This window comes from Coffea arabica, chromosome 11c (assembly GCF_036785885.1).
Source record: "Coffea arabica cultivar ET-39 chromosome 11c, Coffea Arabica ET-39 HiFi, whole genome shotgun sequence".
NCBI classification, from domain to species: domain Eukaryota; kingdom Viridiplantae; phylum Streptophyta; class Magnoliopsida; order Gentianales; family Rubiaceae; genus Coffea; species Coffea arabica.
Genome location: NC_092330.1, coordinates 43,658,471 through 43,686,287, shown reverse-complemented (window position 1 = coordinate 43,686,287; position 27,817 = coordinate 43,658,471). Strand labels below are relative to the sequence as shown.

The window sequence follows — 27,817 nt, the reverse complement described above, 5'->3', positions numbered from 1 at the left end:
TTGATTAGGACAATCTGTCACATCCTACTGCCAGGGGTGCTAAGTGTGATTTCAAAAACATGGGGGGTACTAGATGTGATTAGAAGAAACCTCAGGGGAGGTTTCTGATATTAACCCAAAAAAATAAAATCCTTAATCGTTACTTGCGGAAATGTTATAGTGTTGTTAATCATCATCAGTTCAAAATTTTTTTTTTTCGTTTTATATGTTAGATACTAATATTTTGTAAACTTGAATTCAATAGAAAATGATAAAAGGAAAAAGGAAACATTTATCCTTTTATTGTTCATGACAACACTACATACTACTAATAATAGAAAAGAAAACAAATTGCCAGCCAGTACAATCTTTTACGTGAAAGACGGCAAAGCTTATATTGTTAGGGCGGGCAGCAGGTTAAAGTCAAGATCCCAAAGCTCAAAAGAGCCCTTAACGAAGTCGTAGTGTCCCCCTCTCAATGCTAGCGTTTTCTTGGCAACAGCCTCTCTCACAAAAGGATACGTCAACAAGTTCCCCAACGATATGTTCACTGCCTCCTGTTCATTGACAAAACAAAAGAAGAATTTTTTATTATTTTTTTTATAAAAAAAATAGCGAGCTGTAAATCATTTTTTGAAAATAATAACAGCCTAAAAAGGAACGTCAATACCACATTAAAAGAAAGTAAATAAATTAATTTCGAAAATTCTAATATCAGTATACGTAGCTAGCATGAGCATTTCAGTTACCTTCTCCAAATTAGTGCATTGTTCTGCAAAATCCAAGCCACTGCAAGTTGATTTAATCTTGGCCTTGGCTGGCAAGCAAATTTTCACCCAGTCCTCGATAAAATCACTGTTGTTCCCAAGTGTGAAAATCAAAATTAGTCGGGATTAAGTAGGTGGGCTAGCTTGGTGACTGAATCATCACCAACCTGTGATCTCCCCACTCAGTTGCATGCATACCCCTTCTGATTATTTATAAGTAGGGCTGCAAACGAATCGAGCCGCTCGCGAGCGGCTCGAGCCAGGCTCGAGTCGAGCTCGACATTAATCGAGCTAGCTCGAGCTCAGAATATTAAGCTCGTTAGCTCGCGAGCTTGAGTATATATATATATATTTTTTTATTTTTATTTTTATTTAATAATAAATTACGTATAGTATATATATTTTTTTTATTTTTTATTTTCATAGTGAAATTACGGATATATCCTTAATATTTTATTATTTATTCAGAAAAAAATATTATTTTATTTATTTTTTTAAAAATAAAATAATTTTTTTTAATTTTTTTCGAGCTCGAGCTCGGCTCGACTTGATTCGAGTCGAGCTCGAGCTCGAAAATTGCCAGCTCGTCGAACTCGAGCTCGAGCTTGATAAAATTTAGCCGAGGCTCGGCTCGATTAGCTCAAAGCTCGACTCGACTCGGCTCGTTTGCAGCCCTATTTATAAGGCTCCAATCCTCAAGAATGAAGGAGAAAAAAAAAAGAAAGAGAAAACTTGCTAACTTAGATAGAGACGACATTTAACCTGGAAGTGGTCCCATCATCAGGAATGGACATCAGCCCCTTTATCCCTCCACAACAGCTATGTCCGATAACCAGAATGTTCTCTACCTGACAATGATCGATGCTTCCGATTTTAAAGGCCATAACAATATAGAGAACAAAATATGAACCAAGAGAAAATCGAGATAAAAAGATTCATCATCACTCTACAAAAACTTCACTTCCATCACCACCAGTTCATATACATATTATTGATTCCAAGGCATCTGGGAGGGAATGTGAACGACAAATCCACTGAACAAGCTGGAAATTAACTAGCTCTCCTCCTTGTGTGAGTTGGCTAGCTATTAGGTGAAACGTTAAGGTATTGGATCGATTGGAGGTCAGAAATTTTAGATTTTTGCATATCCATGGTAAAATTCAAAAGAATACACTCCTTTAATTTAAAGCCTCGTTGGACACTCCCCTAATGTAGGTTACGTTAGGAGGAGTAGGTTAAAGATCAACGCTAATTTTTAGTACTAATAATTAACAAGTTACCTCGACAGGAGAAGTTGTAATGTACCTAACGAATCAGAGACGCGTACCAATAAAGTGGAATGCAAACAATAATAGATTCATGCGTTTCACCTTAAGATGCAGCACTGCATATTCAACAGCCGCGCCTGCTCCAGAATATTTTGTCTGTGGCATTATTGATAGTGATTAGCGAGACGAACATTAGGGAGTACAGGTCTAAGTACCAAAAAAAAAAAAAAAATTTAAAGATATGTATCTATTGGTTAAGGAGAAATATATTACAAAATGAAGTCATACAGTATTATTGATATTTACTTCTCTTTTTTTTTTCCCCCTTTTGTAGAAATAAATACATGTAATTCCAAACTATATCACAAATCTTAAAATTACAAAGAACAAGTTCAAAGAGAAGGGTAGCCCTACTGTCCGGTTGTTTAGTAAGTCGAAAGGACAACATGGCACATGACGCTGTGTAATTTCAACGAGTCTTAGTCGTCCTAGACGATTATGTATCCATGGTTAGCATGCAGAAAACATTTATGTATCGGAACTAGTCAATAATATTATATACCTTATCATATGGAGGGACCATATTAGCAATGTTTCGCACCACAAATGCCTCCCCTGGTTGAAAATTGAGGATAACCGAAGGGCAAACTCTGGAGTCGGCACATGCAAAGACCATGAACTGCGAGTAATTTTTAGAACAAGTCTATATCAACTCTAAAAAGACAATATACATATGAATCTCAGAAGTCAGATAAGGTTTTTTTTTTTGTTCCCCGAGCCCAGCCTTGTTTTACGTCCAATTGAAACGGTTAGGTATACCAATTTAATATAACTAACCTTGGGACTTTGACCTTTGGCGAGTTCACCAAACAAACCAGGGTTCTTCCTGTAGCAGAGCAAAGGCAAGTCAGCTATCATTATTATTACCTAAATGTTTGATCAAGTCATGGAAAGACAAATTCAGGCGGATTTTCTTACACCCACCAACCCCCCCTCCCCTCCTTCCCAAAAAAAAAAAAAATTTCAGGCATCATTTAGACTACTTGAGACCGTCATTCTTCGGTTACAAGTCAATTATACCAATTACGAGTGATCCGGATTGACTGCAAGTGTTTTTTTTCCCCTCTATTTTGTTCCTAAAACACATCACACGTTTAACAAAATAAAAGGTTACTAGCCAATTCTCGATCACCATTCCTTTCTTCATCGAGAATGTGGAACTCCAATAGTGAGTGGTATGTTCATTCAATCAAAGTGGCGACATATAATAAAGTAATGGAACAAGAAGAAAAGTGCCTTTTTTATACATCCTTTCTCGTCTAAGCTTTCATGAAGCAAGTAAAGCTAGCTGTTCTTACTTTTCCCCTTTTTTTTCTTGGCACAAAGTTCTCAAACCGAACATTGAAAAAAAAACTCGAATTTTGATATTGTTTCTTGGAATTTAGATACTAAATTAGGCCCCGTTTGGATTGCATTTTTCGTCATTTTTTATGAAAAAATTACTGTTACGATTTGATGTATGTGAGGGAAAAAGATAATAGAGAAATGTGATCACGGAAAACGACGTAATTTTTCGGCGAAAAATGGCAATCCAAACGAGGCTCAAAGCTTTACAAATTTCAGACAACTTTACATTCTAAAACTAAAACTCGACGTGTTGGAGTCAATCACCTTAACGACAACTTTAGGCTTAGTTAGGTACAAATCAGCAACAGTCTCTCTCTATTATTCTCCTCCATAACTTTTGGAGCATGAGTAGAGTACAGACCAGAATAAAGTTCATATTCATTCCACCACATATAAAAGCCCGAAGGCAGAGACGCAACCAAAACGGGGCTGACAACAAGTGGATAAAAATTAAGGCCTACATTTTCAATGAACGACAAATACGCCAGCATATCCCAAGAATCTATCGAATTGTAATATCCCACAAGAGTTCTCAAATTATTACTTATTATTTTGTTAAACTTATTTGAGCGCACTTACTCGTAGATCTCTTTCTTGAAGTGTCCAAACCCGGCTTTGATCCTCTCCACCGGGTCGAAGGGCTTCTTGGCGGTGGCTTCCAAGTCAGCCGTCAACTGCCTTATCTTAGCGGCTGCCACGTCCTCAAGCTGGTCTTTCTCGCTGCCACATTTCACAAACATCAAGATAACGGAAGCGCCGGCCAGTCACAAATTCAGAAATCAAACAATGCAATACGACCCATCTGTGGGACCACATTATTATTTATTACATCAAACTTACCTAAGCTGTCCCAAAGTCACAAACCGTGAGGTCCCACGTGGACGATACCAGAGAAGAAAGGAAAAGAAACGGAGACAAAAAACAGTTGAAACTCGGAAAATAATAATAATATATTATTATTACTACTTGGAAAATATGGTGCACGGCAAACCTATGACGCTTAGTAACGTCGTCCGACGGACTCCTTGGTGAACGTGAAATGAAAGTACCACATCTTTTTGTGAACCGAATGCGAAATGACAGTTCAGGACAGGTTTTGATAGAAATTTCACGTGGGAATTGCCCTGACTAGCTCGGTTGGGATCCCAACGATTTTCAGAAAGGACAGAAAGGGAAAAAGAGACTGGCAAGCAGAGCAGGCAGGTACCTGAGAAGCTTCTGCAGCCCAGCAATGGCTTCCTCGTATTTGTCTTTCCCCATCTCCCCTGTCTGCAAAATGCAGGATTACTCTTTTCGGAAAGATTCGAACAAAAAAATTATGCTCCTCATTTTCCGATTTTCGTGGCTTAGAAACATGAAATTCGTATGCCTGAGCTCTTAACACGAAGATCAACAAATATATATATATACACGCACACACACATACTTCATATAGATGCGTTCTTATGTAATTATCTGCTTTTTTATTACCTAAGTATAACCTAAAAATTTCTGAAAATTTTTGCCATAATCTATGTAACTTCAACCATTTGGACATGATATCTGCTTGCGTATCTAACATGATATTGTATAAGCTTTTCAAATCTTTGGGTGTATTTTCCTCTCCCTTGGGAATAAGATTGTAATATCCACCCAACGTAGAATAAATTAGGAATACTCCATAAATTTGGAGAAAGGTGACGTACACAGGACAAGATGGGATATCACGATTGCCTGTTTGAATGAATCTTTACCTGTTTGAGAATTCTGATTCAGAATTCTGAAATGGGGGGTATGGAAAGGTTGCAGCAGAGACAAAGATGATGATGGGGGATTTTTTGGTCCTTTCTCCGCTGGCCTGCCCGGACTCAAGGGAGACGGAGAAAGGAAAGAAACAGACGGCTAGGACAGGGCTTCCTTGTTGTCTTCTTGTTTAAAAGTTGAGCTGAAGAGGCTCTGCTTTTATAGAAAGGATTAACCATGGTTAAGGAGATGGCCATCGGAAATTCACCTCTGGTTTTCCCAAAATAGTTAGTACTCAATCGTATTGTCCTAGTTAGTAATTAATAGTATGCTTTTTTTTAATTATTATTAGTAATTGTTATATGTCACAAATGGAACACTGGGGAGGGAGGGAGGGATGGATATCCGGAATCCGGAAGCCATTGTGGACGGAAGAAAATTTAATGCACGGATGAAAAGTGGATGGCAACTAGGGCAGGTGACTAATACCACGGGGCGGTCAAGGCGTGTCTACGTGTTTGTTGTATTGGTCCAACTTCCCTCAGTCGCTGGTGGGATTAGGATTTAGGAGCCCCTTCAAATTAACCTTACTTAGACAGCAAGTAGATCAGCATTTCTTGTGCTGCTTTGTCTTTTATTTTGTTTCACCATGAATGACGACTGGTACCAGAGATTTCATAGTTCATCCTTCTTATGGACCTACCACTACAAGTCTTTCACGTGAAAACTGCGGTGAATCAATTAAGTCTTTGGATTGATGAAATGGCTACCGTGTCCTTGGTAAACAAAAGGCGTACGTACCCGAAAAACTAAGTCGCATCTGCCAATAGAGAGACTCCCCTATCAGGACAGCAGTCCTCTCTAGACCAGACTACAAAGGCGTATTGTTTGGGACAGTGAAAGGACACCGAGTTGAAGATGAGCGATCCCCAGAAGAGCCGGACGGCCCTTCCCCATTTTTATAACATATATTCCCTGCTCATAAACAGTAGTACCACTGTCAAACTGCATGGTGCAAGAAAATGATTGATAGTATAGGAAATTATAAGCCACCGATTCAAACGCAATCTCCGCCCGCGGCCCACGCAGTCCCTCACCTTTGCTGACTGTAGTATGTATGCAATAATTCTTGAATAGAATAAGCCATTTTAAGGACTTGGGTGGCCTCTGGGCCTTTCTTTGAGACAAATAAAAATTGCCCTGAATTGGGCTCTTGATTTTCAACGTTATAGGCTTTTTTTTTTTCCTTTTTAATACATAAATGTAAGTGGGAATTGTGATCGACGATGATATTTAATTTCATTCCAGAAGGGCATGATTGATGCATAGTCAAAAGATTATTATGGATGGCATTAGATGAAGCTGGTTGTGTAACACTTTATATACAGTACTAGATTCATTGGACATGACATGCAATTTCGATGTTTATCATTAATTGCATGCAACAACAGTCACCTATAACTCATTTAGTATGCAGTGAAGTCCCAAAACATACTATCAATTAATTTCCTAACATACTATATATAAAGTAATTTCGTCAGAGTTTTTTTTCCCCATTGATTGTGATTCAATCTCTTCTTCCAACTCGAGTATAATTTGTTTCTGGCATGAAATCTACCAACGAAATTCACTACAACTCGTCCTTGACATGCAACTAATTTCACGGGGAGCAGTATCATGTACTGATTTAACAGGGAGATGGAGGGAATTGAAAAGGTGCTTACCACCACAGGCTTTCTGGAACAGCATAGCCCCATAAATTTCCTAAATTTTTCAGCCATTCCGAGCGAAATCTACCTGTTCCATTTTTCAAAGTATATATAAACCATGAGAAGAATTTGTTATAGCCTTAGATAATATCAAAGGACAATCAAAGTCAACTATCATGCTCTCTCTCTCTCTCTCTCAAATTTGTTTTCAGGTTCCAATGTCATGCACTGATGCAAGCAAACGTACGACTTAAACAATTCGCTGAAGGGCAACATTAAGATGCTTCCCAGTTGAAAAATTAGAGAGAGATAGAGAATGGAGGGGCACCTGCTAAAACTAAAAGGGAGTCAAGTATGCAGCTATTGGCTGTGCAGGAGTGGTGGAATGGCCGTCCTCATGCATGCCCCACTGCTTACCACCACCATTTGAGACTCTTCAGAAATTAAAAAACGCTCATTTCTGTTTTTGGGGCCGTTCTTTGTTTTTTTTTTTTTTTTTTAAACCAGTTTTTATGTGGTTATGGTGAGGCTTTGAACATTGGACGACAACTACAGGCATTGAGAATTTGGAGGTGGAGCTGCGTCCTGGATAAAGAAAGCGACAGGACTGGTGATTGGATTGGATTGGAATCAAGCCTTTTCTCTTTGCAAAATTCTTTCAGACCACATAAACCTGTGATAGAATTTGAGAACTGACAAAACCTTTGATCAACTCACATCCTGCTACTGCTACAGCTTTGTTTACGGTACTATTCGTTTCGACTTTGGATTGGATAACCTTAAACCACGCAGCTACAACATCCAAGATTTTTTTTTTTCTTTGCCTAGCTAGCCATCAAATAATTATCCCCACTCAAATTTCTGATTGAAATTTAGAGCGGGGGGATATCGGGGGGAGGTGGGATCAAACTAGAATGTTATGGCAGCATCACTAAGAATAGCTAATAAGTTAGAAGTAGGAAAAAGAAAGAAAACTATTATTCTCATACCCATCAGATAGTTAATTTTAGTGCTACTTTGCATCAACACGAGATGTTTAACCTTAGGATGCACTGCAAATTCATCAACACGAGATGTTATTTAAGGAATTCTAGAGGTATCCACAGAAAATTGATGCAGATGCAAACGGCAAATGACATAACATGTTCTATAATATTTTTTGCTCTTGGGCAAGAGTAAACATAAAGAAAAGACACAATTAGGTCTACTACTGTAAAATTCGGATAATATATAGTAGTATTTTATTTTCCTCCCTAATGGGGGTACATTTTCAAATAAAATGTTTTAAATTTTTACAGACAAAAAATAATGACTTGGGCCACATTTTATTTTGGACAACCCATTGTGCGTATGAATCCGGACTAACTAAATGCTGTGTAGTTTTCGAAGTGCAGGCTAGCCCAGCCCTTGACAAGGTAGGCAATTCTATTCCTTTTAGAGTATGCGTAAACGCAAATGAATAAATAAAGCGAAAAGAAAATCTGTTTGCCTTCATGGGAAAAAAGCGGGCCCGCTTATCACGTTTCTCATTTCTCACCTGGGTTCTCTTTTCTTCTTCTTCTTTTATAGCTAGTTTGGGAGGATGGAAATGAAAAGAAAAGAAAGGTTTTGAAGGGTTATCCATTGTTTGGGAGTTAAAATGGGAAGGAAAAGAAAAGAATAGGAAAGATTCCACCGCCCTTCATCTTTTGGAAAACTTTCCGCCCAATGTTGGGCGGAAAGGGAAGGAACGGATAGAAGTTTAAGTAAATTTTTCAATATGACCAAATTACCCTTAGAATCCTGATACAAAACATTTTAATACCCGATAAATCCCTCTCACATTTGTTTATAAAAAGAGCATATTTGTAAAATAATTTGTTTAAGTATCTTTTTCTTTCCTTTGCATTCAACTCCCAAATAAAAGAAAACTACTCACCTTCTTTTCTCCTTTAAAACTCCCAAACAACTTAGATAGAAACTTTGATCCTTTCTTTTCTTTTCTAACTTATCATTTCTCTTCTTCTCTTTTCATTTCCATCCTCCCAAACTAACTATTAAGGAAAAAGAGGTCTCCATAACAACGTTGACAACAACTGTTTTGAGAATCACCAGCGGTCGCCCCGGTCACCTCAAACAACTCAACAAAGTGCTTGAGCTTTTGGATCTGATACACTTCTCCACTCCGCCACTTCCCTCTGCCAAAATTCCGGTGAGCCAACTAAAAGAATGTTATATCCAGCAGCTCTTAATTTCTGTTTAATTCTGTTCAAGTATGCATGTATAAATATTTCTCCTTTTCTTTTCTCTTTTTTTTTTTTTTTTTTGTTTCCTGACCAGAATTACAGAGATCTCTGTATTGGAAGATCCCAACACGATCTTCGGACCCTTTTCTTGCCTTGATCGTTGCTAATCGTACCACGATCAAAATTGTTTCTTTTTATTCCTACTTTTTAGATTTGGGATTAATTTTCCACTCCCAAAATCTTTTCCCGTAATTTCAGAAAATCGGATTTGTTTCTGCAATTTATTCCTTATCTGTTCGTTTTTGTTTTTGATCTTTTCCTCTCATTGCATGGTTTCTGTTTTCATTGATTTCTTATGATTTTAAATTTGGTTGCGTCTGTTAATTATTGTATGGTTATTTATTAGATGAATTGCAGGGGGATATGTGTTAAAGTTGTAATTTTTATTCGTAAGCTGAGTCCAATGTTTTCATTCTTTATCTTTTCCATTGATAGGGATGGCTGAACAAAAGAAAAAGCAACCAGTTTTTACTAAGGTTGAGCAGCTCCGCCCAATGGCAAATGGGCTTAATCTGACTGTAAAGGTTGTAAATACAAAGTTGATAGTTCAGAGGGGTGCTCAGGCGCGCCAAATGCGGCTTGCTGAATGCTTGGTTGGTGATGAGACTGGAATGATTATCTTCACTGCTCGGAATGATCAAGGTTCAACATTCATCTTCCTATATCTTGATTACTTGAGTTTTGAAACATTCGTCTTTCTATATCTTGATTACTTGAGTTTTGCACGTATTGCTGTTCCCATTATTATTTTAGGGGTAACCATCGTGCATGCGTGCTATTGTTTTTATTGTACGGGTGGTTCTATTTGAATAGTTGTTGTGGTTCTATTTGAATAGTTGTTGACCATTTGCATGTTGGTGAAACGAGAGTAACAAAGGAAGAAAGAGCTGTGGTTAAGTGGTGATTAGTGTTTTCAATAAAACTTGTACTGAACAGAAAGAATAATAATGGCACGAAATGTTCTATTCAAGAAGGTACTAGGATCTTGGTGAAGACAAGAAAGGAACTTTGAGACGTAAGTTGGTGTGTTTGGTGGGAAATTGGCACATATCTTTACCTTTATAGGAAACTTTTGTCGTGGGATGTATAGGCAGTTTATGGTACATGTGGAGCACAAGACTTGCGTATTTGATGGATTGACAGGTAATAAGGATTATGTTGCACCGAAATGATTGGTAGCAGGATATTTTTTGTCAGCTTGCTGTTGTGGTTAATAAGTTCCTTATGAAGAGGCAAGCAATTAACTAGGGATTTTAAACTGCTTAGCAGTAATTATCTTATCCATTATTCTATTTATTTTTTGGGTCACTGTCACTTATCCATCTTCACTATTTACGTGAGGATTCTTTAATGAAGTTTAAGGAAAACCAGAACATTGTAAGACGTAGTGTGGCATGATTATGCTTGTGGTCTAATTGATGAAGAAGTAAAAGAAATATCTGGATCAGAATTTAAAAAATGCCTCCAATCTTCTGTTTTCCAAAAGGGTCATTTTGTTGTTCACGAATTCTTATTTACGTACTGAAATCCAATGGTGATGTTGTTTACTTTCTCTGGTTCCAATTTGGTAATTCTCATCAGAAGGTCCTTGTAAAAGAGACTGTTCTTCCATTTATGACATGCGCTCTTCGAGCTTTTACTAGTGAATGTGAGAGAGGCTGGAGTACTGGTGTGTCAATTATACCGGAAGAAATACACTGGCATTCTGTGATGTGGGTTGGGGTTTTTACTCTTTGGCCTGGGGGGGGGGGGGGGGGGGGGGGGGGGGAAGTTTTGTATTGCAGATTTTGAGGCACGTTAGCATGATTTTAACTTTGTCACCTATATGTCTGATTTAACTGTCTTCACCCGCCAGATGGTCTCAGATCCTTTATATCGCTTCTTAGATTGATTACTTTTATTGGGTATATCAGCATATGCTGATGAAAATGTTCTTAATTAGATTTCGACCCCTACTTGGCCTGGAATTCATAACAATTTTATCCACTGCAAGTGTGATTTATTTATTGGTGGGCATTGAAGCAGACCTGTCTGTAATCTGCTTACCGGGAAGTTAAAAGTACGACGGGGAAGGATCTATGCAGCGCTAGCTGATTACCTTTACAAGTAGCACTGCAGGAGTCACTTGAATTGTTGAATATCAGTATGTAGCAAACAACCGCACAGAATACAAGTGTATTACTTGTTTTCTCTTCTGTTAGGTTATTGCCTTTATAGTATGCCTGTAGGAATGACTGGATCATAGAAGACATGGCAACTGGATTACTTGAATTGCTTCCTTTATTTTGTCCCTTCCACCTAGAAACTGCTGAAGTTTTGTATTCATCAAATTGATTATTGATGAATTAACTGACAAGATGTGTATTGTACAATAGTTGATTTGATGAAGGAGGGTACCACCGTTATCCTGAGAAATGCAAAAATCGACATGTTCAAGGGATCACTGAGGCTTGCGGTGGACAAGTGGGGAAGGGTTGAAGTCACTGAACCTGCCGATTTTTCTGTTAAAGAAGACAATAACATCTCTCTGATCGAGTTTGAGCTAGTGAATGTTGTCGAAGAGTAAATTCCAGCATGGGAAAGGCTCTTGTGCAATAGATGAGCAAACAGTAGCATATATACTACCATGCTGCATCAGTATTAAGGAAAGTTTTGGTTGTATCCAAGCAAGCTGTCTTCTTCCGCTGAGCATGCTATGCTGCTGGATGGAACTTGGGTATATTGGTAATCCTGTAGTTAGCCTGTAAGAACTTGCTTTTATGAGCTTCCTTTCTGGTAACTATTCGCTTGTGTGATGACCATTGTGTCAAAATTTGGGTCTTGCTAACCTCTTTACTATAAATTTATTGCTTAGCCGTGTGCTTCCTTTCTTTTCTTTTCCTTGGTTAATTTCCTTTCATGCTGCAGTTGATATGAATGATCTGAAATACCATTTATAGGGTCAGATATTGCAGGAGAGAATAATGGTAATTGGAGGTGGAGTTGTAATTAGAAAGGATCAACGGTAGGGCCTTTATTTGAGTCTTAGGTTCGGAAAATGTCTGATAGGTTTAGGTTTTATATGGCCGTTGCCATTTATAGGGTTTGTTTGCGGGTTTAGTCTTTGGCCTTTAGATCATTGAAATTGTGCTCGTTACATTTCTGCCAAGATAAAGGAGGATGAAGTTGGCAGCATACATCACTCGTCATGTCAGAGGATCTATTGGGTTTCAAGCCCAATCCTTTGGGGGAAGAAATTGAAAAGGGATTGGGCAGCTGGTTCAGCATGGATGAAATATCCTCTAAGGGTGCGAGGCTATTAGGTCACTGACCCCAAGTCCATCAGCCAGACGAGTCCCAAACCTTCTGATATGCAAATCCAAGCTGAAAATATATTGTAGTTTTTGGCGGTAAATTTCTATGGTAAAATAAGTCTGACATTAGAGTAGAGCTTGATGAAGCGAGAGGGGCGCCGGATGCGGATCGGGTTTCCTTTAATAAAGGCCCACCGTGTATTGTGTAAACTGAGGCCCACGACCCATTTAACTCCCGGACATTCCGGGGACATGGTAGTGGCAAATCCGTCTCTCCAAGCCAGATGAGCAATAAATAAAGACAAAAGGGAAACTTCGAAAAGAATAATAGACATCATCATGACGATTGCGAAAACGAATATAATTGTGATAGGCAAAATTAATTTAATTGCTAGGAAAAGCATCCTTAGTCCGTATCTGATTAATTAATTTTGCAATTCTTTGTTGGAGAGTCCCCTAGTTCCGTATGCCATTGAAATAAAAGGACCACCACTTACTACTGCTCATGCTAATAAATAAAAAGCGAAAGCACTGAAAAAGTATGCGTGAAGGAAGGAAAGTAAAAAATAATAAAAATAATAATAATAAAAGTTAAAAGCAACGTCAGAATCTAAAACTTTATATATTCTCCATTGACAACCGTGGATAAGTTAATAAACGGGAGGCAGATTGCAGCAAAATTTGGACACGTACGGTTACGTCATGCAAATGCAAGAGCAACATCATCATCATGGTTCTAATATGTTTAATCCTCACGATTTGGATAGAAAATTAGTGTTCCTGTCTGAATGATTTTGAACTTTGAGTTATGTCTCATGATATGGTTCAGTGCGTTTCTTGACTTTGTTTACTCATATTCCGGTGAGTATTTGTGGACCTTTCAGGCCAGCTACGGGGTGTCCGGGTCAATTTTTACGGGGCCCGACTAATCCCCTGCGACCCAGGCCCGACGCCCCAACCCGATCCTAGTACGTTAAGTGAGCGGAGGAATCCAGCAGAGCGGAGGCTCGAACTCGTGACCTCTCGGTCCCTCTGTGAGAGCTGGCTTCCGCTGGACCATTCACACGGGGCCAGCTATCGGACTCAACGTCTAAGAAAATGGCCAAGAATCAAGCTGCTGCTCGTTAATAAGATTTTGATTACATTGTTTCAAGTTCCCCGCCTTCCTCTTAGGGTGTGGTGTGGTGTGGTGTGGTATGGTATGTGGTGCGGATCATCAACTCTGCCTGCTGTCGAGTGACTCTGCGCTCTCAAGTATTATTTCGAACTTTTTCCACTTCTCTCCTTTTTCTTTTTACAAATTTTTATCATCATGATAAAGGAAGGAAAAAAAAAAAGAAGCACGCCCCAAGGAAAAAGAAAATTCAAAGGCATGATAATGAACAGTTCAGCGCAAGTGATCATGATGATTTTTCAGAAAAATGTTTGGGGTCCAAGTTTTATTCAATAATACACGTACCTGCTGCCTGAATAATTGCACTTGCCACCATCAGTTATCAAGTCTTTTTTTTTTTTTTGGGTGCTAATTGCATGAGAAAAGCCATATGCTCCAGTCCTGGTGCTTTCATGTTGGATCCCATCCCACAAAGAATAACATCCGGTGTCGAAATGATTTGAAATTATCGAAAAGGGGCACACAATCTTCCGCGCGCCCTGATGGGCTTTTCGTTTTCTTGTTTAGACCGGATCGATGCTTGTGCGAAATTTATTAAACGAACCCATGAGGTACGTACTACTTTTGATCAAAGAATTATTATGCTCATCCCCCAATCCTGTGTATTCTTGCCCAAATAAAAGGCAAAAGCAGAAGACGCTTTAAAAGATGCACGTTTTTGACAACCCTAAGAATGATATACTAGCTACTATTTGAGGTTTGTGTTCTTCTCCTGAGCAAAAAATCATGGACTGCGAATATTTTGTGGCTTGGGAGGTATTATCAACAACCATGTGCTACTACTTTGGAAGAGCAGCTGTATAAAATGCTGAAAAAGGCGAACCAGCGATTGCATGTTATCTGGTTTCATTTTTATGGTAATCCGACTCTGAAATATGACCAACCTTGTTATACTGCTCTAAGCTTACCTCACTTGCCGTGGTCAATTGTCATCCCGTTGTTTAGGCAAAAAGATGACATCAATCAGCGTAGCGCGAAGGTTCTTGAAGAGAAATTATGTGTGTTTTTTTTTGGTCGGTCCTTGTTGTAAGTGATTAGTCCCGATCATGCTACTTTTCCTGCTGAACTGGCTTTCGCATAAACCTTGTAAACTTTCAAGGCCATCGTGCCTAAAAATGTTTACGACTGCATAAATTTGAAATATATATAAGGGTTGAACCAAGTCATCATTACGGTGTGTGTGAGGCACATTTATTAGCACTTCTGTTTAGTTTATCGATCTTCCTCGTCTGCTCTCTCCCATCTTTGTCATGTTTGGGTCCTGAGGGACACCTCATGGCCACTGAGTTGGAAAAAATATATGATATGATGTGGGAGCCAACTGCTATGAACAATAATATTTAAGCCAAGTTGAAGCTGTAATGATTTTGTCCTTTACGGAAAAGATGGATGTGCGATGAACATGCCGGATTCAGAAGCCAACAGCAACATCTTCGAGGATGGAATCTTAATTGTGGCTATGTGTTTTGTAGCAGATTCTCTTAACCAGATTATCTAAATGGACCAAAACTTCAGGACTGCATAGTTTTCATCAGTTTCCGCTACGAATCAAGAAAAAAAAAAAAAAATTTTAAGCAACTGATAAAAACGATCCCTTTTAGTTTTAGAGAATCAATCTCCTAGCACGATATTATGACACACAATTCATGGATGGTCATGAGACACATACCTAGATTGACTTTGCATCTGCAGATTTTTGTTTAATATTATTCTCCGAGTTTCATAAAATAAGGCCAACTAACTAAACAAGAGTAAACGCAGCACATATACTTCCTCTTGGCACATAATGCTCATGTATTTTGCTGTACTATGAAATGAATGTCGGGCAAAAATTACAATTAGACAAAAAAGAGAAAAAAAAAAAAAAACATGTAGGCTGTCCTAGGACAAATGGATATTAATTGTTTATAATGTTTAAAAATTAGTTTGGTGAATCTCTGTCAGGTTTAAGCATTGCCACTTGCACCATGTGGAGTTGCAGTCGCAGCTAGCTGTAGTTTTTCCTTGGTTTGGGGGGATAACAAATGTTATTCAGTTATTTAGAAGCCAAACAAGAGGCATCTTCTTGCGTGACAAGAATCTCAATCTCTTGATCTTGGGCTGGGTTAATTTGAACTCTGAAGTCAAAATCTATATAATAGGCTTGTTGATATGATACCTTTTGTTTTACGGTCTGATCGATTAAAACAATCAAGGAAACAGAAAATAATTGTTACCTTAAATTTAGCAAAGAAATGATGCCCTAGAGCTTGTATGAAGATTTGATAATACAGAATTGTAATGCTCAGAATACATCATGATCAATGGCCATTCAATAAAATAAGCTGGTGACGTTTTAATGTGTTTTCAGATGGTACATCTGAGAATTGTGGTTTTTTTTTCTGGTTGATATCAGTTTGAGGGGAGGGGGGGAGGCCTCAAAGAGGGATGGGGGAGTGGCTGAAGATGAGAGTAGCTATTAAGGGGAAGTTTTGACAGATGAAACGACAGAGATTAAATGTGGAGACTAGGCGGGAAGATGTACAACACAGTAGTGTAGCTGCTGCAGTTGTCTAGGACCAAACTGCACCAATGAAGAGGTCAAATCAGTTCAAATCATACGGGCCAACTCAACTCTTGTTAATGCGGTCCTGAACGTTGTTTTGCGGTAGGAGTATATAAAATACGTAGTACATATGATGCCATGTAATGCGTAAGAAAAACAGAATCCCCATCTCTACTTCCTAGAACACAATTGAAAATTCTGACACACCCATTTTTTAGATTCATACCTTCTTGACGGGAAGAATTTGGAGAGATTTATCATCATACATTTTTATTTTACCCGAAAGCAATCAATGATGATCACAGAGAGTGGTTGTCCGTCAGTAGATGCCACAACTAGATCGTACGCGAATTACCGCCTTTTATTTCCGTCTGAGGATTGTCTGCAGAAAATTCAAAGTCGCATTTGGTAATTTTGAGGCTACCAACCCCAAAAAATTCATAGGCGAAATTATAATCTGTAAACTTGTACGTTTAGGCTGTCATAAGTTCCTTGCCTGTAATGTCCAAATACAGCTTCCTAAAGCATGCAGTTGAAGCGCTTAATGATGCCCCCATCAATCCTTCGTGTTAAAAGCTACTAATCCCCCGAAACAATTCATTAGTATCTACACCAAGAGTTCGGTGACCCTGTTTCAGGACATAATCCGCTTTGTTTCTTAAGTGAGCTGATTGAAACCTGATTGCAGTTTCGCTAATTTTATTTATCACTAGGAAATTTGCCCCTTGTGACACGGCCACATTTTCCTTGTCCTAGACTTCGTGCACGCCAATATACTTTTCTCTCAGCCTCTAAGCATGAAGGCGAGGTACCAAATTTGAAAGGCAGTTCAATCGAATGATGTATCTCCTTAGTCAGACCAAGAAAACGGTTGTAATAGCGAAAAGTATTTGGCATCCGAGGCTGCAGAATTGTATCTTTTCTGATATGGCACTACCTGATTACATGTGTTAATATCACGTGTATCTGGAAAATGTGCAGCACCAGTGAGGTCTACCTACCATTTACCAAGAAAACCTCTGAAAATAGCATGGCAAGATTTAGTTACTTGTAAACATTTTAGATTCTTGAATTCCAACTCAATTTCGTGCCTTTCCCTAGATTAGATTGGTACATATCATAAATACATCGTACGTTATCAGTGGTGGGATAATATGATGATGGTCGAAATGCAGAATTTACATTGATGGAAAGCCCTACATGTACAGACTACAGAGTAGTGGTTCAACACCATCTTTGCTAATTGAATCGAATAGCAGTAGTGACATTGAATAGTCCCATGTGCACCAAGCAAGCAAAGGACCTGTTGAAAAATCTACGCACTGTCGGATGGATCAAGATGAAATGGCCAGCTTTGTACGAGAGGGTGGATGCTCATGATGATAAGCACGGCTGAAGGGACCATTCACAGTAGTATTCTGGAAAAATCCCCCTAATAAACTGAAGTAAAGTATTGGTTCATCTTCAAAGCTAAAAGGGACCATCTTCTTTAGAAGTTTCTTCTGGATTAAGTGATTCCAAAATAGTTAACTCTTTTCTGATGGGCCAAAAAGAAATGGCAAACTTCTTTAAACAAAAAGATTCGTTGTTCACAACTTGAGAGGTTAAGATTTTCAAGGGCGAGATGCTTCTGTATTATCTTTGTCTGAACCGAACCTTTGCAGTGGACAAAAACTGCATGTAAAGCGTGTGAATGCCTGCTAGGAAATGGTTGAAGCATATGGGAATTAATCAAGGCTCAGAGGTACAGTGGACTAGGTGAATATAATAGGATGTACGAAAGCAATCAGGAACCATAATTTTGGAAAGCAAATATGAGGAGCAATTGGAACATTGCTGGCTTTATTAGCGAACTTGGAAGCACATAATTGTCCAAGTTAGGAGTGTTCAACTAATTTGAATTACCACATGAAAGAAGAACCCATGGATGCCTGATGTGAACTCAATGGTATCACACTATTTTCTAAGCCACCAGATGCTTCAGAGCCGACCAGATTAGGGGTAATTTATTCCCACCTAACCATTTGAACTTCCGCAGAAAAAAGACATTAAAAGAAGTCTGACAATTTCAATTAACTCAACAATTATCTCAAATCTTAGCATCTCTCTAAAACACGTCATCTGGCTTCCATGTTCAAAGCAGCCTCCATTAATTTTCATGCAATTGCTCAGCAGCAAACTTTTCATGCAAACATATGTTACAGTTGTCTCTAAAAGATTGCTAGAAGTAAGGATGAGACACGTCACTGGTCGTATTTGTTTTTTTTTTTTTTTTCGACATAAGGGTGTCCGAGTCAATCCTTACGTCACTGGTCGTATTTGTTGCATGGATTAAAAAATGAGGATAAATAATCTTGGATACATTATTGATAATGTATACACTATCACGTCAGAGTTATTAACATATATAGTAAATGTGTGAATGCAATTGCCCAAATTGAACCCAATTGCTGATGTGGCGCTCTTCCATTGGTTGATTGGTGGTAGTCCTCCAATTGATTCCAATTTGACGAGTTGTCATCCTCTGATTCGCTGATTGGTGGTAGTCCTCCCAATTGCATATGAAGATGGTGATGTGGCGAGTTTTGATTGGATGAAAAGTGGTAGTCCTCTAATTGCATGTAGGATTGTGCTAAAATTTTGCTTCTTTCTTTTTTATCCAACAAATCACATTAACAAAAATTTTGGATTCCTTTTTTTTTGTTGTCCATCAAATCACATCTAATTACCAATTTTTTGCAATTAATTGTTAATAACTAATTTAATGTCCTGTTTTTTGTCATTTAACATATCACGTTTAATTAACAATTTTTTTGCAATTAGTAGCAAAAAATTGACTTCTTTTTTGTGGTTGCCCAAAAAACCACCTTTAATTATCAAATTTTTTTTCTGGCTGTCCAACAAATCACATCTAATTACCAAATTTTTGCAATTAATTGTTAATAACTAATTAATAATGTCAAGTTTTTGGTCACCCAACAAATCATGTTTAATAACAGTTGTTTGGAATTATTAAAAAATTGGCTTCTTTTTTTGTGGTTGCACAAAAAATGCATTTTATTATAAATTTTTTTTCAAATGTCATAAAAAATGTCCTCTTTTATTTTGGGTTGCACAACAAATTATATTTAATTATCAATTTTTTGCAATTAATTGTTATTTAATTAATTAATTAGCAATTTCACTTTCTATTGCCTAATAAATAACATTTAATTGCTAGCTTTTTGCAATTATTAACACTTTTTTTCTGTTGCTAAATGAACCACATCTAATTACCAACTTTTGCAATCAATTGATAATTTTTTTTTGGAAGTGAATTGTCACTTTTTATTGCCTAGCAAATAACATTTAATTACTAGCTTTTTGCAATTATTACCACTTTTTTTGGTTGCCAAATAAATCCCAATTATTTGTCAACTTTTTTGAGATTAATTGTTGATCTACTTATTACCTTTGGAAGTCTTTTATATTGAAGAACTTTTTACCTTTGGAACTTTTTTTTGCATATGATTTGAGGATTTATGGGTTTTTTGCCCTTTTTACTTTTGATCAATCAAACGGCATCATATGCTGATGGATCTTCAATCCTTTTTCTTCCGCTTTTCTCTCTCTCTCAGTCAAACGCACAACTATCAGTCAGGGTCAAGAACTCTTGAAGACCGATCCGTATTGCTGTTATCCTCCAGACAAAATTCCATCTTCGTGAGACCCATAGTTCTCCCCTGAATTTCTGGCATTTGATTGTACTTGAAACAGGTTGTAATCTCAATTGGGGTCCAAATTTTTTTTCTTCTGACAGAGTTGATGGACGATGGGCTCAAGAATGCAAAGCGACTGGTAATCTTCCTCTCCTCCCTTTGTCGATTTCTCCCTCCTGTTCTCCTTCATCTCCCTCTCTCCATACCTCAAGTAATTATAGCTGATTTTTTCTATTTCTCTGCCATTTTGCCTGATATTTCCTTGGCTAAAAACAATCAATTCTTCCCCCTTCTTTTTTTTTTTATCCTTTTCTGAAACAACGAGGAAGTGAAAGGTTAATATTTCATCTCCACTGTCTATATGAATTTGTAGAATACAGATATGGTGTTTTTCTTTACCTTTCTTTCCATGATTAACGTCTTTGTTTCGTTTCAGTTTTATCATTAAATTTTTATTTTTAGTTTCAACAAAAACCTTTTAATATGGTCGGAGATGGTGAATAATTGATGATTAGCTGGCTTGTAGATATTTATTTACTTTATTTTTTGTACCTACTTGGTGTTTTATTGTTCCATTTTTCTTTCTGTTTTTGCCTTTCTTGGATTTCTTCTGCAACAGGGAGGAAAATTGGCCACCCGTGAAAGACAACTGCTGAGGGGAAAAACGTAAGCTTTGTCCTATCATTCTAATTTAATTTTTACTTTAAATTGCTCTTTTCAGAGCTCAAATGATGGTATACTTTTCTTTGGCCTTTGGTCTTTTCAAACCTCGTTTGAGTTTTCTTTTTAGTCATTTTTTTGGTGTCTTTCGTGCAGGTGTTTTGTTGATCTCTTGCTCAGAAAAGAAATCCATATGGTAACAAAAAAGATTCACTTGTTTAAAATAGATTTCTTCATCTTCAAAATGTCTTTCTATTTGCTCCAATTCTTCCGATTCCTTTTTCTTCATTGGGTTTTCAACATTTTGAAGAATGAATAAATTTCTTCTCTGAGAATCAGGAACTTCCAGGTCACATTGGTCATTGGCCAAAACTTTGAGTTACAAAAGATCGTGTGATGCTATTCTTTTGATTGCTTTGTGTTGAAATTTTTTGTTTTAGTACATAAATTGTCTCTTGGTAAAACCTCTTGAATATTCGTTTTATGAACCTTAAGTGGATATTAAACTGAGTATCTTGAGCAATATATTTTTTTGTTACAATGGCAATCTAAATGGTTTTCCTATTTGTAGGTGGTTAAAGGTTTGTCCAAGACGAGGATTCTCAAATATTATATTCTAAGCACCTGCTTGAAATAATAAGTTACGGTTTTAATAAAAACACCTTAAATTTTCTATTCCTTGATCAAAAAAAGAATTAAATTGCTACATAATTGTAGTTTTGCCTCTTGAATCATGGACTACGATGTTTAATAGCTTGGAAATTCTTATTAGGAAAATCAGTTTTGGTTGACTTAAGTCTATATTTACAAAACATTATTTTCTCTTAGATTTGTAACATTTCAGTAAGATTAAGTCTGGAAAACTGAACCTTATGATAGTTTTTTTACTTGTAAAAATGAACTTAATTGAGATAAGCCTAAACAGAAAATTTTGTGACAAACATGAAGACGGTATTCCAATTGATAGGTTCAAAAAGGTGAATGTGATGCAGACCTTCAATTTATGTTGAAGTTTTTTATGCAGGAAAGAACTTAAAGGAAGGGCATGTTACTTTTGAAGAAAATTTGGTAGAACTCCTAATTTGTTTTAATTGGATGGATAATTTGTACTAAATATAACACATTTAGATGTTCAAATATGAGGACAAGATGCCTCTACTTTGAGATAAATGGCATACAATTCTTCCTAAAATTTGAGAATACAATCACTTCTTTGACACATCCAACTATTTTTGGAGAGGTGTTTTGGAGTCATCTTACCTCAGATTTTTTATAAGAAAAATTGACAGAAAGACCTCAGAGCCATCTCTCTCCTATCTTTTGTGTAAAAAAAAATTTCTCCCATCTCCTTTCTGTGCAAAAAGTTATTGTTTTCCTCTTTGCTGGCGAGTTAAAGTACTGGGAGTTACAAAACCAGAGGCCTTCCCTCAAATTCCTGTATCTGCAATAGAGGAGTTTGGCTCAATGCTAGCAAGACTAATCAATTCCCATCAAATAATTTTCCATATCTCAATCCTCTCCAACTCAAAGTTTCTATTTGAAAAGTCCATTCTGTTCTTATCTTCCTTTTTTTCTCTCTGAAAACTGCTGGCTTCTCCACTCTTGTTCTATGTATACTTTTTTCTCTTGATTAAATTTTATTTTATTCTCTAATAAGTTTTATATGTTTGCTACGGGTTGAGGAATAGGGATTTGATACCAAGTATGAATGATTGGAATTTCTTTGCTCAAGTAAATACTTTTAGGATTTCTGTTTTTCTATTTTTTTTTCTTTCGTTTTACCCGAAGTCAATTGTAATCTTCTCCTATCTTTACTCTTCTTTGATAGATGTTCAAGAAATGGACTATGGAGAGGACAGTCTACCTCTTATTGAAGTATTTCCTAAAATTCCAGTGTAAGTCATGATTAAGAGGTTGTCAAGTCTTTTTAAGCAACTACATTCAGTAATTATCCTTACTTAAGATCCAATATTTTATGCTTTCGTTTTTTTGCATTGAAACTTGTGATTATTTCCTTAGATGAAATGGTTTAATTTCTTTCTTTTTTTTCATGTTCATAGAAATTTTTGTTTTCCAGTTGATATTGCCAATAACTCTTTATAAGTAAAAAATTCAAAGTAAGAGGGTGTGGATTGACTGTTTCTGTTAAACTCTCTTAGTTAGTTGGTAATGATTTTGTCATTTTTTTTCTTTTTGCAGCCAACTAATGCGCTTTTTGGACAACTTTTTATAGCTCAGGTGAGTGGAATTTCATCTTGGGGCCTTTTTTCCTTGGATTTGGATCAAAATTGTTTGATTAACGACTAGAATGTCATGTTTGCTTTGCTAAGCATGCTATCTACATAATTTATTCAATGCTTAGGGTTAAATTCTAGGTTGTTAATGGTTGAAGTAGTTAAATTTCAAACCATGTAAGGTTTGTGAACCATTAAATGAAAATATTGAATTCTTGAAAGGGCTGTGAAATCAAAAGGGTCTTACTCAGAAAGGAGAGGAAAACTTGTGATATTAATCTACATATCATCTTGCTTCATGTAACTATAGACTTTTATTTTAATGTAAAAAAAAGCAAGGAAAAAATGGTGGGTTATATATTTCATTTACAACTGTTAATAATGTTGAAGAATATGGAGAATAAGTTCAATAATTTTCTCTGAATCATTCTCATGTTATTACCATGAGGTTGTTTTAATTATATTCTTCATTTGGCGGACGCTTGTTTACACTAAATTTTTGTTAGATGAAGGAAGAACGAAATAAGGAGGCTACTTTTCTTATTTCAGCCTTCAAGGTATGTGCAGGAGTTATTGTTTCAGTGTTTTTGTTCTCTCTTTGCTTTCTTTTTTTTTTCAAATTTATTTAGCAGTTTATTCTTTGCACAACTATTGATGGATTTTGGGTAAGTCATTGGAGGCTGTTTATGGATTTCAAGGTGAAGAAGTGGATAAAGAATCTAAACTGACACCTTATGGTGAAAAAATTAGTCGAGGTATGTGGTGATGGAAATATCACAATTAGCCTGGCACTATTGTCTTTGAGCTACTGGAAGATGATCAATGTGGTTCTTTACAAACTAAAATTGAAGGATATAGCAGTCCAGATGCCAAGTCAAACCCTTTACAAGACCCTCGGACTAGCTTTGGATTCGGAACGCAAGTCATGGTTTTCTTTTGAATTGATGTAGTTCAGAATTTGAGTTAAATAGGTACTTATTTACCTTATGCTATCCTCGGTTACTTGTTACTTTTTCTAAAGAAACTTAACTGATACAAATTCCCCAATTTATTCGACCAAAAAAATTTTTGCTTTTGTTTTTAATTGGACCTATAATACAAATTTCCGAATTTAATCGAGATCTAAGAATTGTTACATTGCAACCCTGTTTCTATTTCAAAAAGGCATATTTGTGGAAGCCTTATGGAATTGTATTAATAATTTCTGCATTAAAAGCTTTCAGTTGATCTTGACTTTACTGATTGGTCCAAGATTGCATGTAATGATCTTATGCTTTTTCTTAATGAAGATGATGTAATACATGGGAACTTCAACTTGCTATTTCATTGATAGTTTAAATAGTTCATATCAAGTTGGTCGGTGGCTTACATTTTTTCTTGGTTTTAAGTATTCCTGTTAGCTTGATTTTTTCTTGAATTCCAAGTCATTCTGTCCGCTCATTGCCTTTCTATCAAATGATGGAAACCACATGGATGACTTTATTGCGCTTGTTTCCAAATAATGTATAGGTATTACTGTCATTCTTGATGAATAGCAAGTTTTCGCCTAAATTCAACGTCTCTTGGTTGAGGACTGCATGTGCTGAACCCTCTTAGGATCATTTGCTTTCATCCCTCAAATTTCTAAATCCCTTTGCATTTCCTTCACTCGTTGTTTTTTGAATAATCACTTGTTGCTATCAATCATATAGTGCTTACTGAATTTGCTTTTGAAATTTTGGGAAGAAAAGTGAGAAAGTTGATGAACTGCTTGAGTTGGCTGGCTACTACAAGACTTTTCTCATGAATTCTTATCAAGAAGCAAGGTATGGTTTTGCAACCACAAACAGTGTGGATATGAACTATTTTACTATTTGCTATCATTTATCTTTCCCTGGTATAGTGATCAATAATTGTGAGATCGATTGGCCTCTTTACTTAATCAATAATTTCTTTTTCATATTTGTTTCCCATGGAAATGTTAGTTCTTTCATTTTTATTTCTCAAATTTCAATATTTTTGGCTTCAAAACTTATCACATATTTCGTTCCTATTTTTACATGGTGTCATTCTTAATTTTGTCTAATGTGTAAAGTTTTGGTTTCAGCATACAAGAGCTTAATTTACAGTTGATTTTGACACATACAAGGCCATGGCAATAAAGAACGTCATCACCATTGCATGTGCATATCAAGCATAGCTACCAGCAAATTGCATATTTTATAGCGGAGAAAGTAGTTTTTATTTGCTTCTTGCTAGGCCAATTCTAACTCAATTTATACTGTAATATTATATTCCTTTTAGTTCCATCAGAGTAGTTCATTTATGACTCTGTCTAGATTATATCTTTAATGATACATAAAATTCATATGGCTTAAACATAAAATTGCATTACCTCTTGTGCAGGATAAAAACATGGCAGTAGGAGATTATTCGAATAAGCTCTGGGAAGAGGAAGACAAATAAACTCTTGAACGATATTCGGCATTGTAAAGAGATTGAGAAATGCAAGCTTGAGCCATAGTTAGTAAACACTTAGTATCCAATCATGTATACAACTTGTAATAATTTATAGAAGTTTTTTTTTAACTATATTCTTGATTAATATAGTTGGCCTTGATTCAACATATTTGGCCAATATAGTTTTATAACTTATTTTAGTCATTACTCCTAATTATGGATTATCTATTTTGTTTTAAAAAAAACTATTATAATGGGCTTTACACTGGGCATACTACCTATTAATTTCACACCGCGCATTCGCGCGGTGATCCCCTCCTAGTATTAATATGTGCGTAAAACTTGAATTTCAAATTTAAATTTAGATCAATTATTGTGCGTCTAAACTTGAAAGAGTATATATGCTCTCATTGTTAGTACGTAGAAAATTAATCTAAATACCAAGAAGATACATTTTGTAAATTGGCCACGTGGTGAGTACATTTAAAATATGTCAACCAGCAAAATAAAAGTTTGGTATTGTGAATAAATCTTTCTTAGCTTTTTCTATCTCTCTCGAGCAATTCGGGGGCGACAAAGGGTAAGAAGCTCTTTGAGTAACTGTTTGCTTGAATCAAAAAACGTTTTGATCAGCCTCCAATCGTGCTTCTTCTCTTGCATGCTTCTACGACATACGCAAAACATCAAACCTAGCCCGCCCATAGCCAATTGGTGGCCGCGATTTATGCCTGCCCGACTTTTATATCACTCGTATTAGGAAAAGATCAGCATTATTCATTGAGGTTTACGGAACCAATTAATTGCCCGCTACAAGTTTCGTAATGTTTTCAGCTTTCAAGATGGTGACATTAATATATATGTAAGTGTACGAGTGTGATGACTTGATCTCAGAAAATAATAGCAGGCAGGCAGGCAGCAACATTAATGCGAAGACCTTCCCAGATACCGATTGTTTGATTACCTCCCGATGAATTTGAGCATGTTTTGAATTTCTGCTGCTTCAGGATGATACACAATAATTTAAGCTAAGGGACAATGGGTTTATTAAAATGTGGATAATGCCATGAATGCATGTTGTTGTATCAGATAACTATCCAGCTCTGAACGATTATGACGCTGCCTTGGATATAATTGAAATAGGAGTATACTACAATTTTTATGGCGTAAGATCTCAAATACTCCCTTTCGCATGCTAGTAGCCGTACGTAAGATCGAAGAAAATTACCAAACAGAGTGCAAAACCGGGGAAATGATCCACTAATAATTTTGCCTGTCCTAATAAATTATGAGTGTTCAAATTGCTTCGTAGAGAATAGTACATACAGTTGAACATAGCCACAAGTTTGTCTTTTGGTTTAGAAAGTCAATGACTTGCACATGAAAACAACTCGGGATTTCTTTCTTATGAACGTGGCTAAGAGATAAAACATATATTATTTTGTTTTCCTAATTAGCAAAGAAGAAAGGATATGTTGCGAGGTAACGATTATTCGTATGTATAAGTTTCACTTAATTGTGTCAAAAAAAAAAAAAGCATGGGATCGATGGTTGTTAGCTAATACCCTTGATGCGATTCAATGGAAAAAAGCCAGAGAGAGAGAGAGAGAATGGTTTAAAAAATTGGAGATGTAGACTAGGAATTCTTAAATCTTTCCTTTCAAGATGAATGATTTTTGTGATGAGTGCTACTTACACGTCGTTTTGCATTGAGAACATTAAATGCTTCTTTGAGGACATTGAATGTCAATTAAGGTCTCCAATTTTTTATTTTTTTATTTTTTTGTTGGTGCAAAATCTCGCAAAATAATTAAATTCAGTAAGTGACAATCAAGACGTCACCGTGCCCAATTTATACTAAATTGATTATGGACTATTGCTTGTTCACTTCCCGTGAGAAAAGCAATAAATTAGTTAATCATGTTTTAAAAAATGCTACTGTAACTTATTTTGTATCTAGCTTGTCCTATTTGGAAGAGATTTTTATGGTTAAAATAATCACTAAACTATTTAAAACCGCATGGTCCGGTCACTAAACTTTTTCTTTGGCCAAAAAGGTCACTTAACCCTTTAAAATCGATCTTTTGGATCATGTTGACTAATTTAACCAGTAAACCAATCAAAATGAAGCACCTTTTTTTAACCTGGTATTCTAGGTTTTTCAGAGGTAAAAATGTCCTAAATTGTAAATCATTTCCGGTCGGTCGGTTTAGCAAAGAGTGACCCAAAATACCCGTTTCAAGGAGTTGAATGATCTTTATGGTAAACAAAAAAAAAAAAAAAAAGGTTCAATGGTCAAATCTTGCTATTTTAGATGGTTTAGTGATCATTCTTGCCATTCACTGCGGCAAAACCAGAACGGAGTCGAGACTCGATGGCTGATTTCTTTGTCAACCAAAGTTTTCAGTTCACCAAATTTAAGTTGGGCCACGAGAAAAATGTTGCAGCAGAACTGGCCGGAAAACTTGAATAGCCCTGCGATGACAGTAAAAAAATATTGCAGGATCCAAATATTATCCATAAATCCAACCATAAGCAGGATTATATCTCACCACACAGAATCTTTTGCATTCCGTGATGAAACAGTATGTTGAAAACATTTCTTATCACTTCACTATCATATCACTCTTCCTTTCTGTT

General features: G+C 36.5%; 2 protein-coding genes and 1 long non-coding RNA gene across 15 annotated transcripts; 2 read left to right on the top strand and 1 right to left on the bottom strand.

The window, feature by feature from the left end:
* Positions 1 to 221: 221 nt before the first annotated feature.
* LOC113717195 (carbonic anhydrase 2) lies at positions 222 to 7,337 on the bottom strand. 4 transcript variants are annotated; one of them, XM_027241897.2, is made up of 10 exons: positions 7,181 to 7,337; positions 6,868 to 6,940; positions 4,629 to 4,690; positions 4,001 to 4,141; positions 2,852 to 2,900; positions 2,577 to 2,693; positions 2,117 to 2,170; positions 1,509 to 1,594; positions 729 to 834; positions 222 to 536 (listed from the first exon to the last, which is right to left on the bottom strand). In XM_027241897.2, exons 2-10 carry the CDS (start codon positions 6,922 to 6,924, stop codon positions 372 to 374), a joined length of 837 nt encoding a protein of 278 aa, XP_027097698.1. In that variant the 5' UTR covers positions 6,925 to 6,940; positions 7,181 to 7,337; the 3' UTR covers positions 222 to 371. The 4 variants fall into 4 exon arrangements, with proteins under 4 accessions (XP_027097698.1, XP_071926858.1, XP_027097700.1 ...); XM_072070757.1 differs by lacking the exons at positions 6,868 to 6,940; positions 7,181 to 7,337 and adding an exon at positions 5,945 to 6,105; XM_027241899.2 differs by lacking the exons at positions 6,868 to 6,940; positions 7,181 to 7,337 and adding an exon at positions 5,107 to 5,356.
* A 1,399-nt stretch (positions 7,338 to 8,736) lies between these two features.
* Positions 8,737 to 12,012, top strand: LOC113717244 (uncharacterized protein At4g28440). The gene is made up of 3 exons (XM_027241971.2): positions 8,737 to 9,043; positions 9,573 to 9,779; positions 11,513 to 12,012. Exons 2-3 carry the CDS (start codon positions 9,575 to 9,577, stop codon positions 11,701 to 11,703), a joined length of 396 nt encoding a protein of 131 aa, XP_027097772.1. The 5' UTR covers positions 8,737 to 9,043; positions 9,573 to 9,574; the 3' UTR covers positions 11,704 to 12,012.
* A 7,595-nt stretch (positions 12,013 to 19,607) lies between these two features.
* Positions 19,608 to 25,358, top strand: LOC113716671 (uncharacterized). 10 transcript variants are annotated; one of them, XR_011823373.1, is made up of 9 exons: positions 19,610 to 19,986; positions 20,467 to 20,513; positions 20,664 to 20,703; positions 21,079 to 22,238; positions 22,336 to 22,402; positions 22,707 to 22,745; positions 23,248 to 23,298; positions 23,440 to 24,546; positions 25,127 to 25,358. It is a non-coding gene; the product is annotated as an uncharacterized lncRNA (long non-coding RNA). The 10 variants fall into 10 exon arrangements; XR_011823377.1 differs by having other exon boundaries at positions 19,619 to 19,986; positions 22,196 to 22,238; XR_011823376.1 differs by lacking the exon at positions 21,079 to 22,238 and having other exon boundaries at positions 19,638 to 19,986; positions 23,440 to 23,712; positions 24,472 to 24,546.
* Positions 25,359 to 27,817: the final 2,459 nt, after the last annotated feature.

What these genes read in the sequence shown, in the direction of transcription:
- LOC113717195 (XM_027241897.2), bottom strand. Translation starts at nt 6,924, where the DNA reads ATGGCTGAAAAATTTAGGAAATTTATGGGGCTATGCTGTTCCAGAAAG. An exon ending in TGGTCCCTCCATATGATAAG is followed by an intron (nt 2,171 to 2,576) that starts GTATATAATATT and finishes ATAATGCCACAG; the next exon opens with ACAAAATATTCTGGAGCAGG. An exon ending in AATGCACTAATTTGGAGAAG is followed by an intron (nt 537 to 728) that starts GTAACTGAAATG and finishes GTCAATGAACAG; the next exon opens with GAGGCAGTGAACATATCGTT.
- LOC113717244 (XM_027241971.2), top strand. Translation starts at nt 9,575, where the DNA reads ATGGCTGAACAAAAGAAAAAGCAACCAGTTTTTACTAAGGTTGAGCAG. An exon ending in CACTGCTCGGAATGATCAAG is followed by an intron (nt 9,780 to 11,512) that starts GTTCAACATTCA and finishes ATTGTACAATAG; the next exon opens with TTGATTTGATGAAGGAGGGT.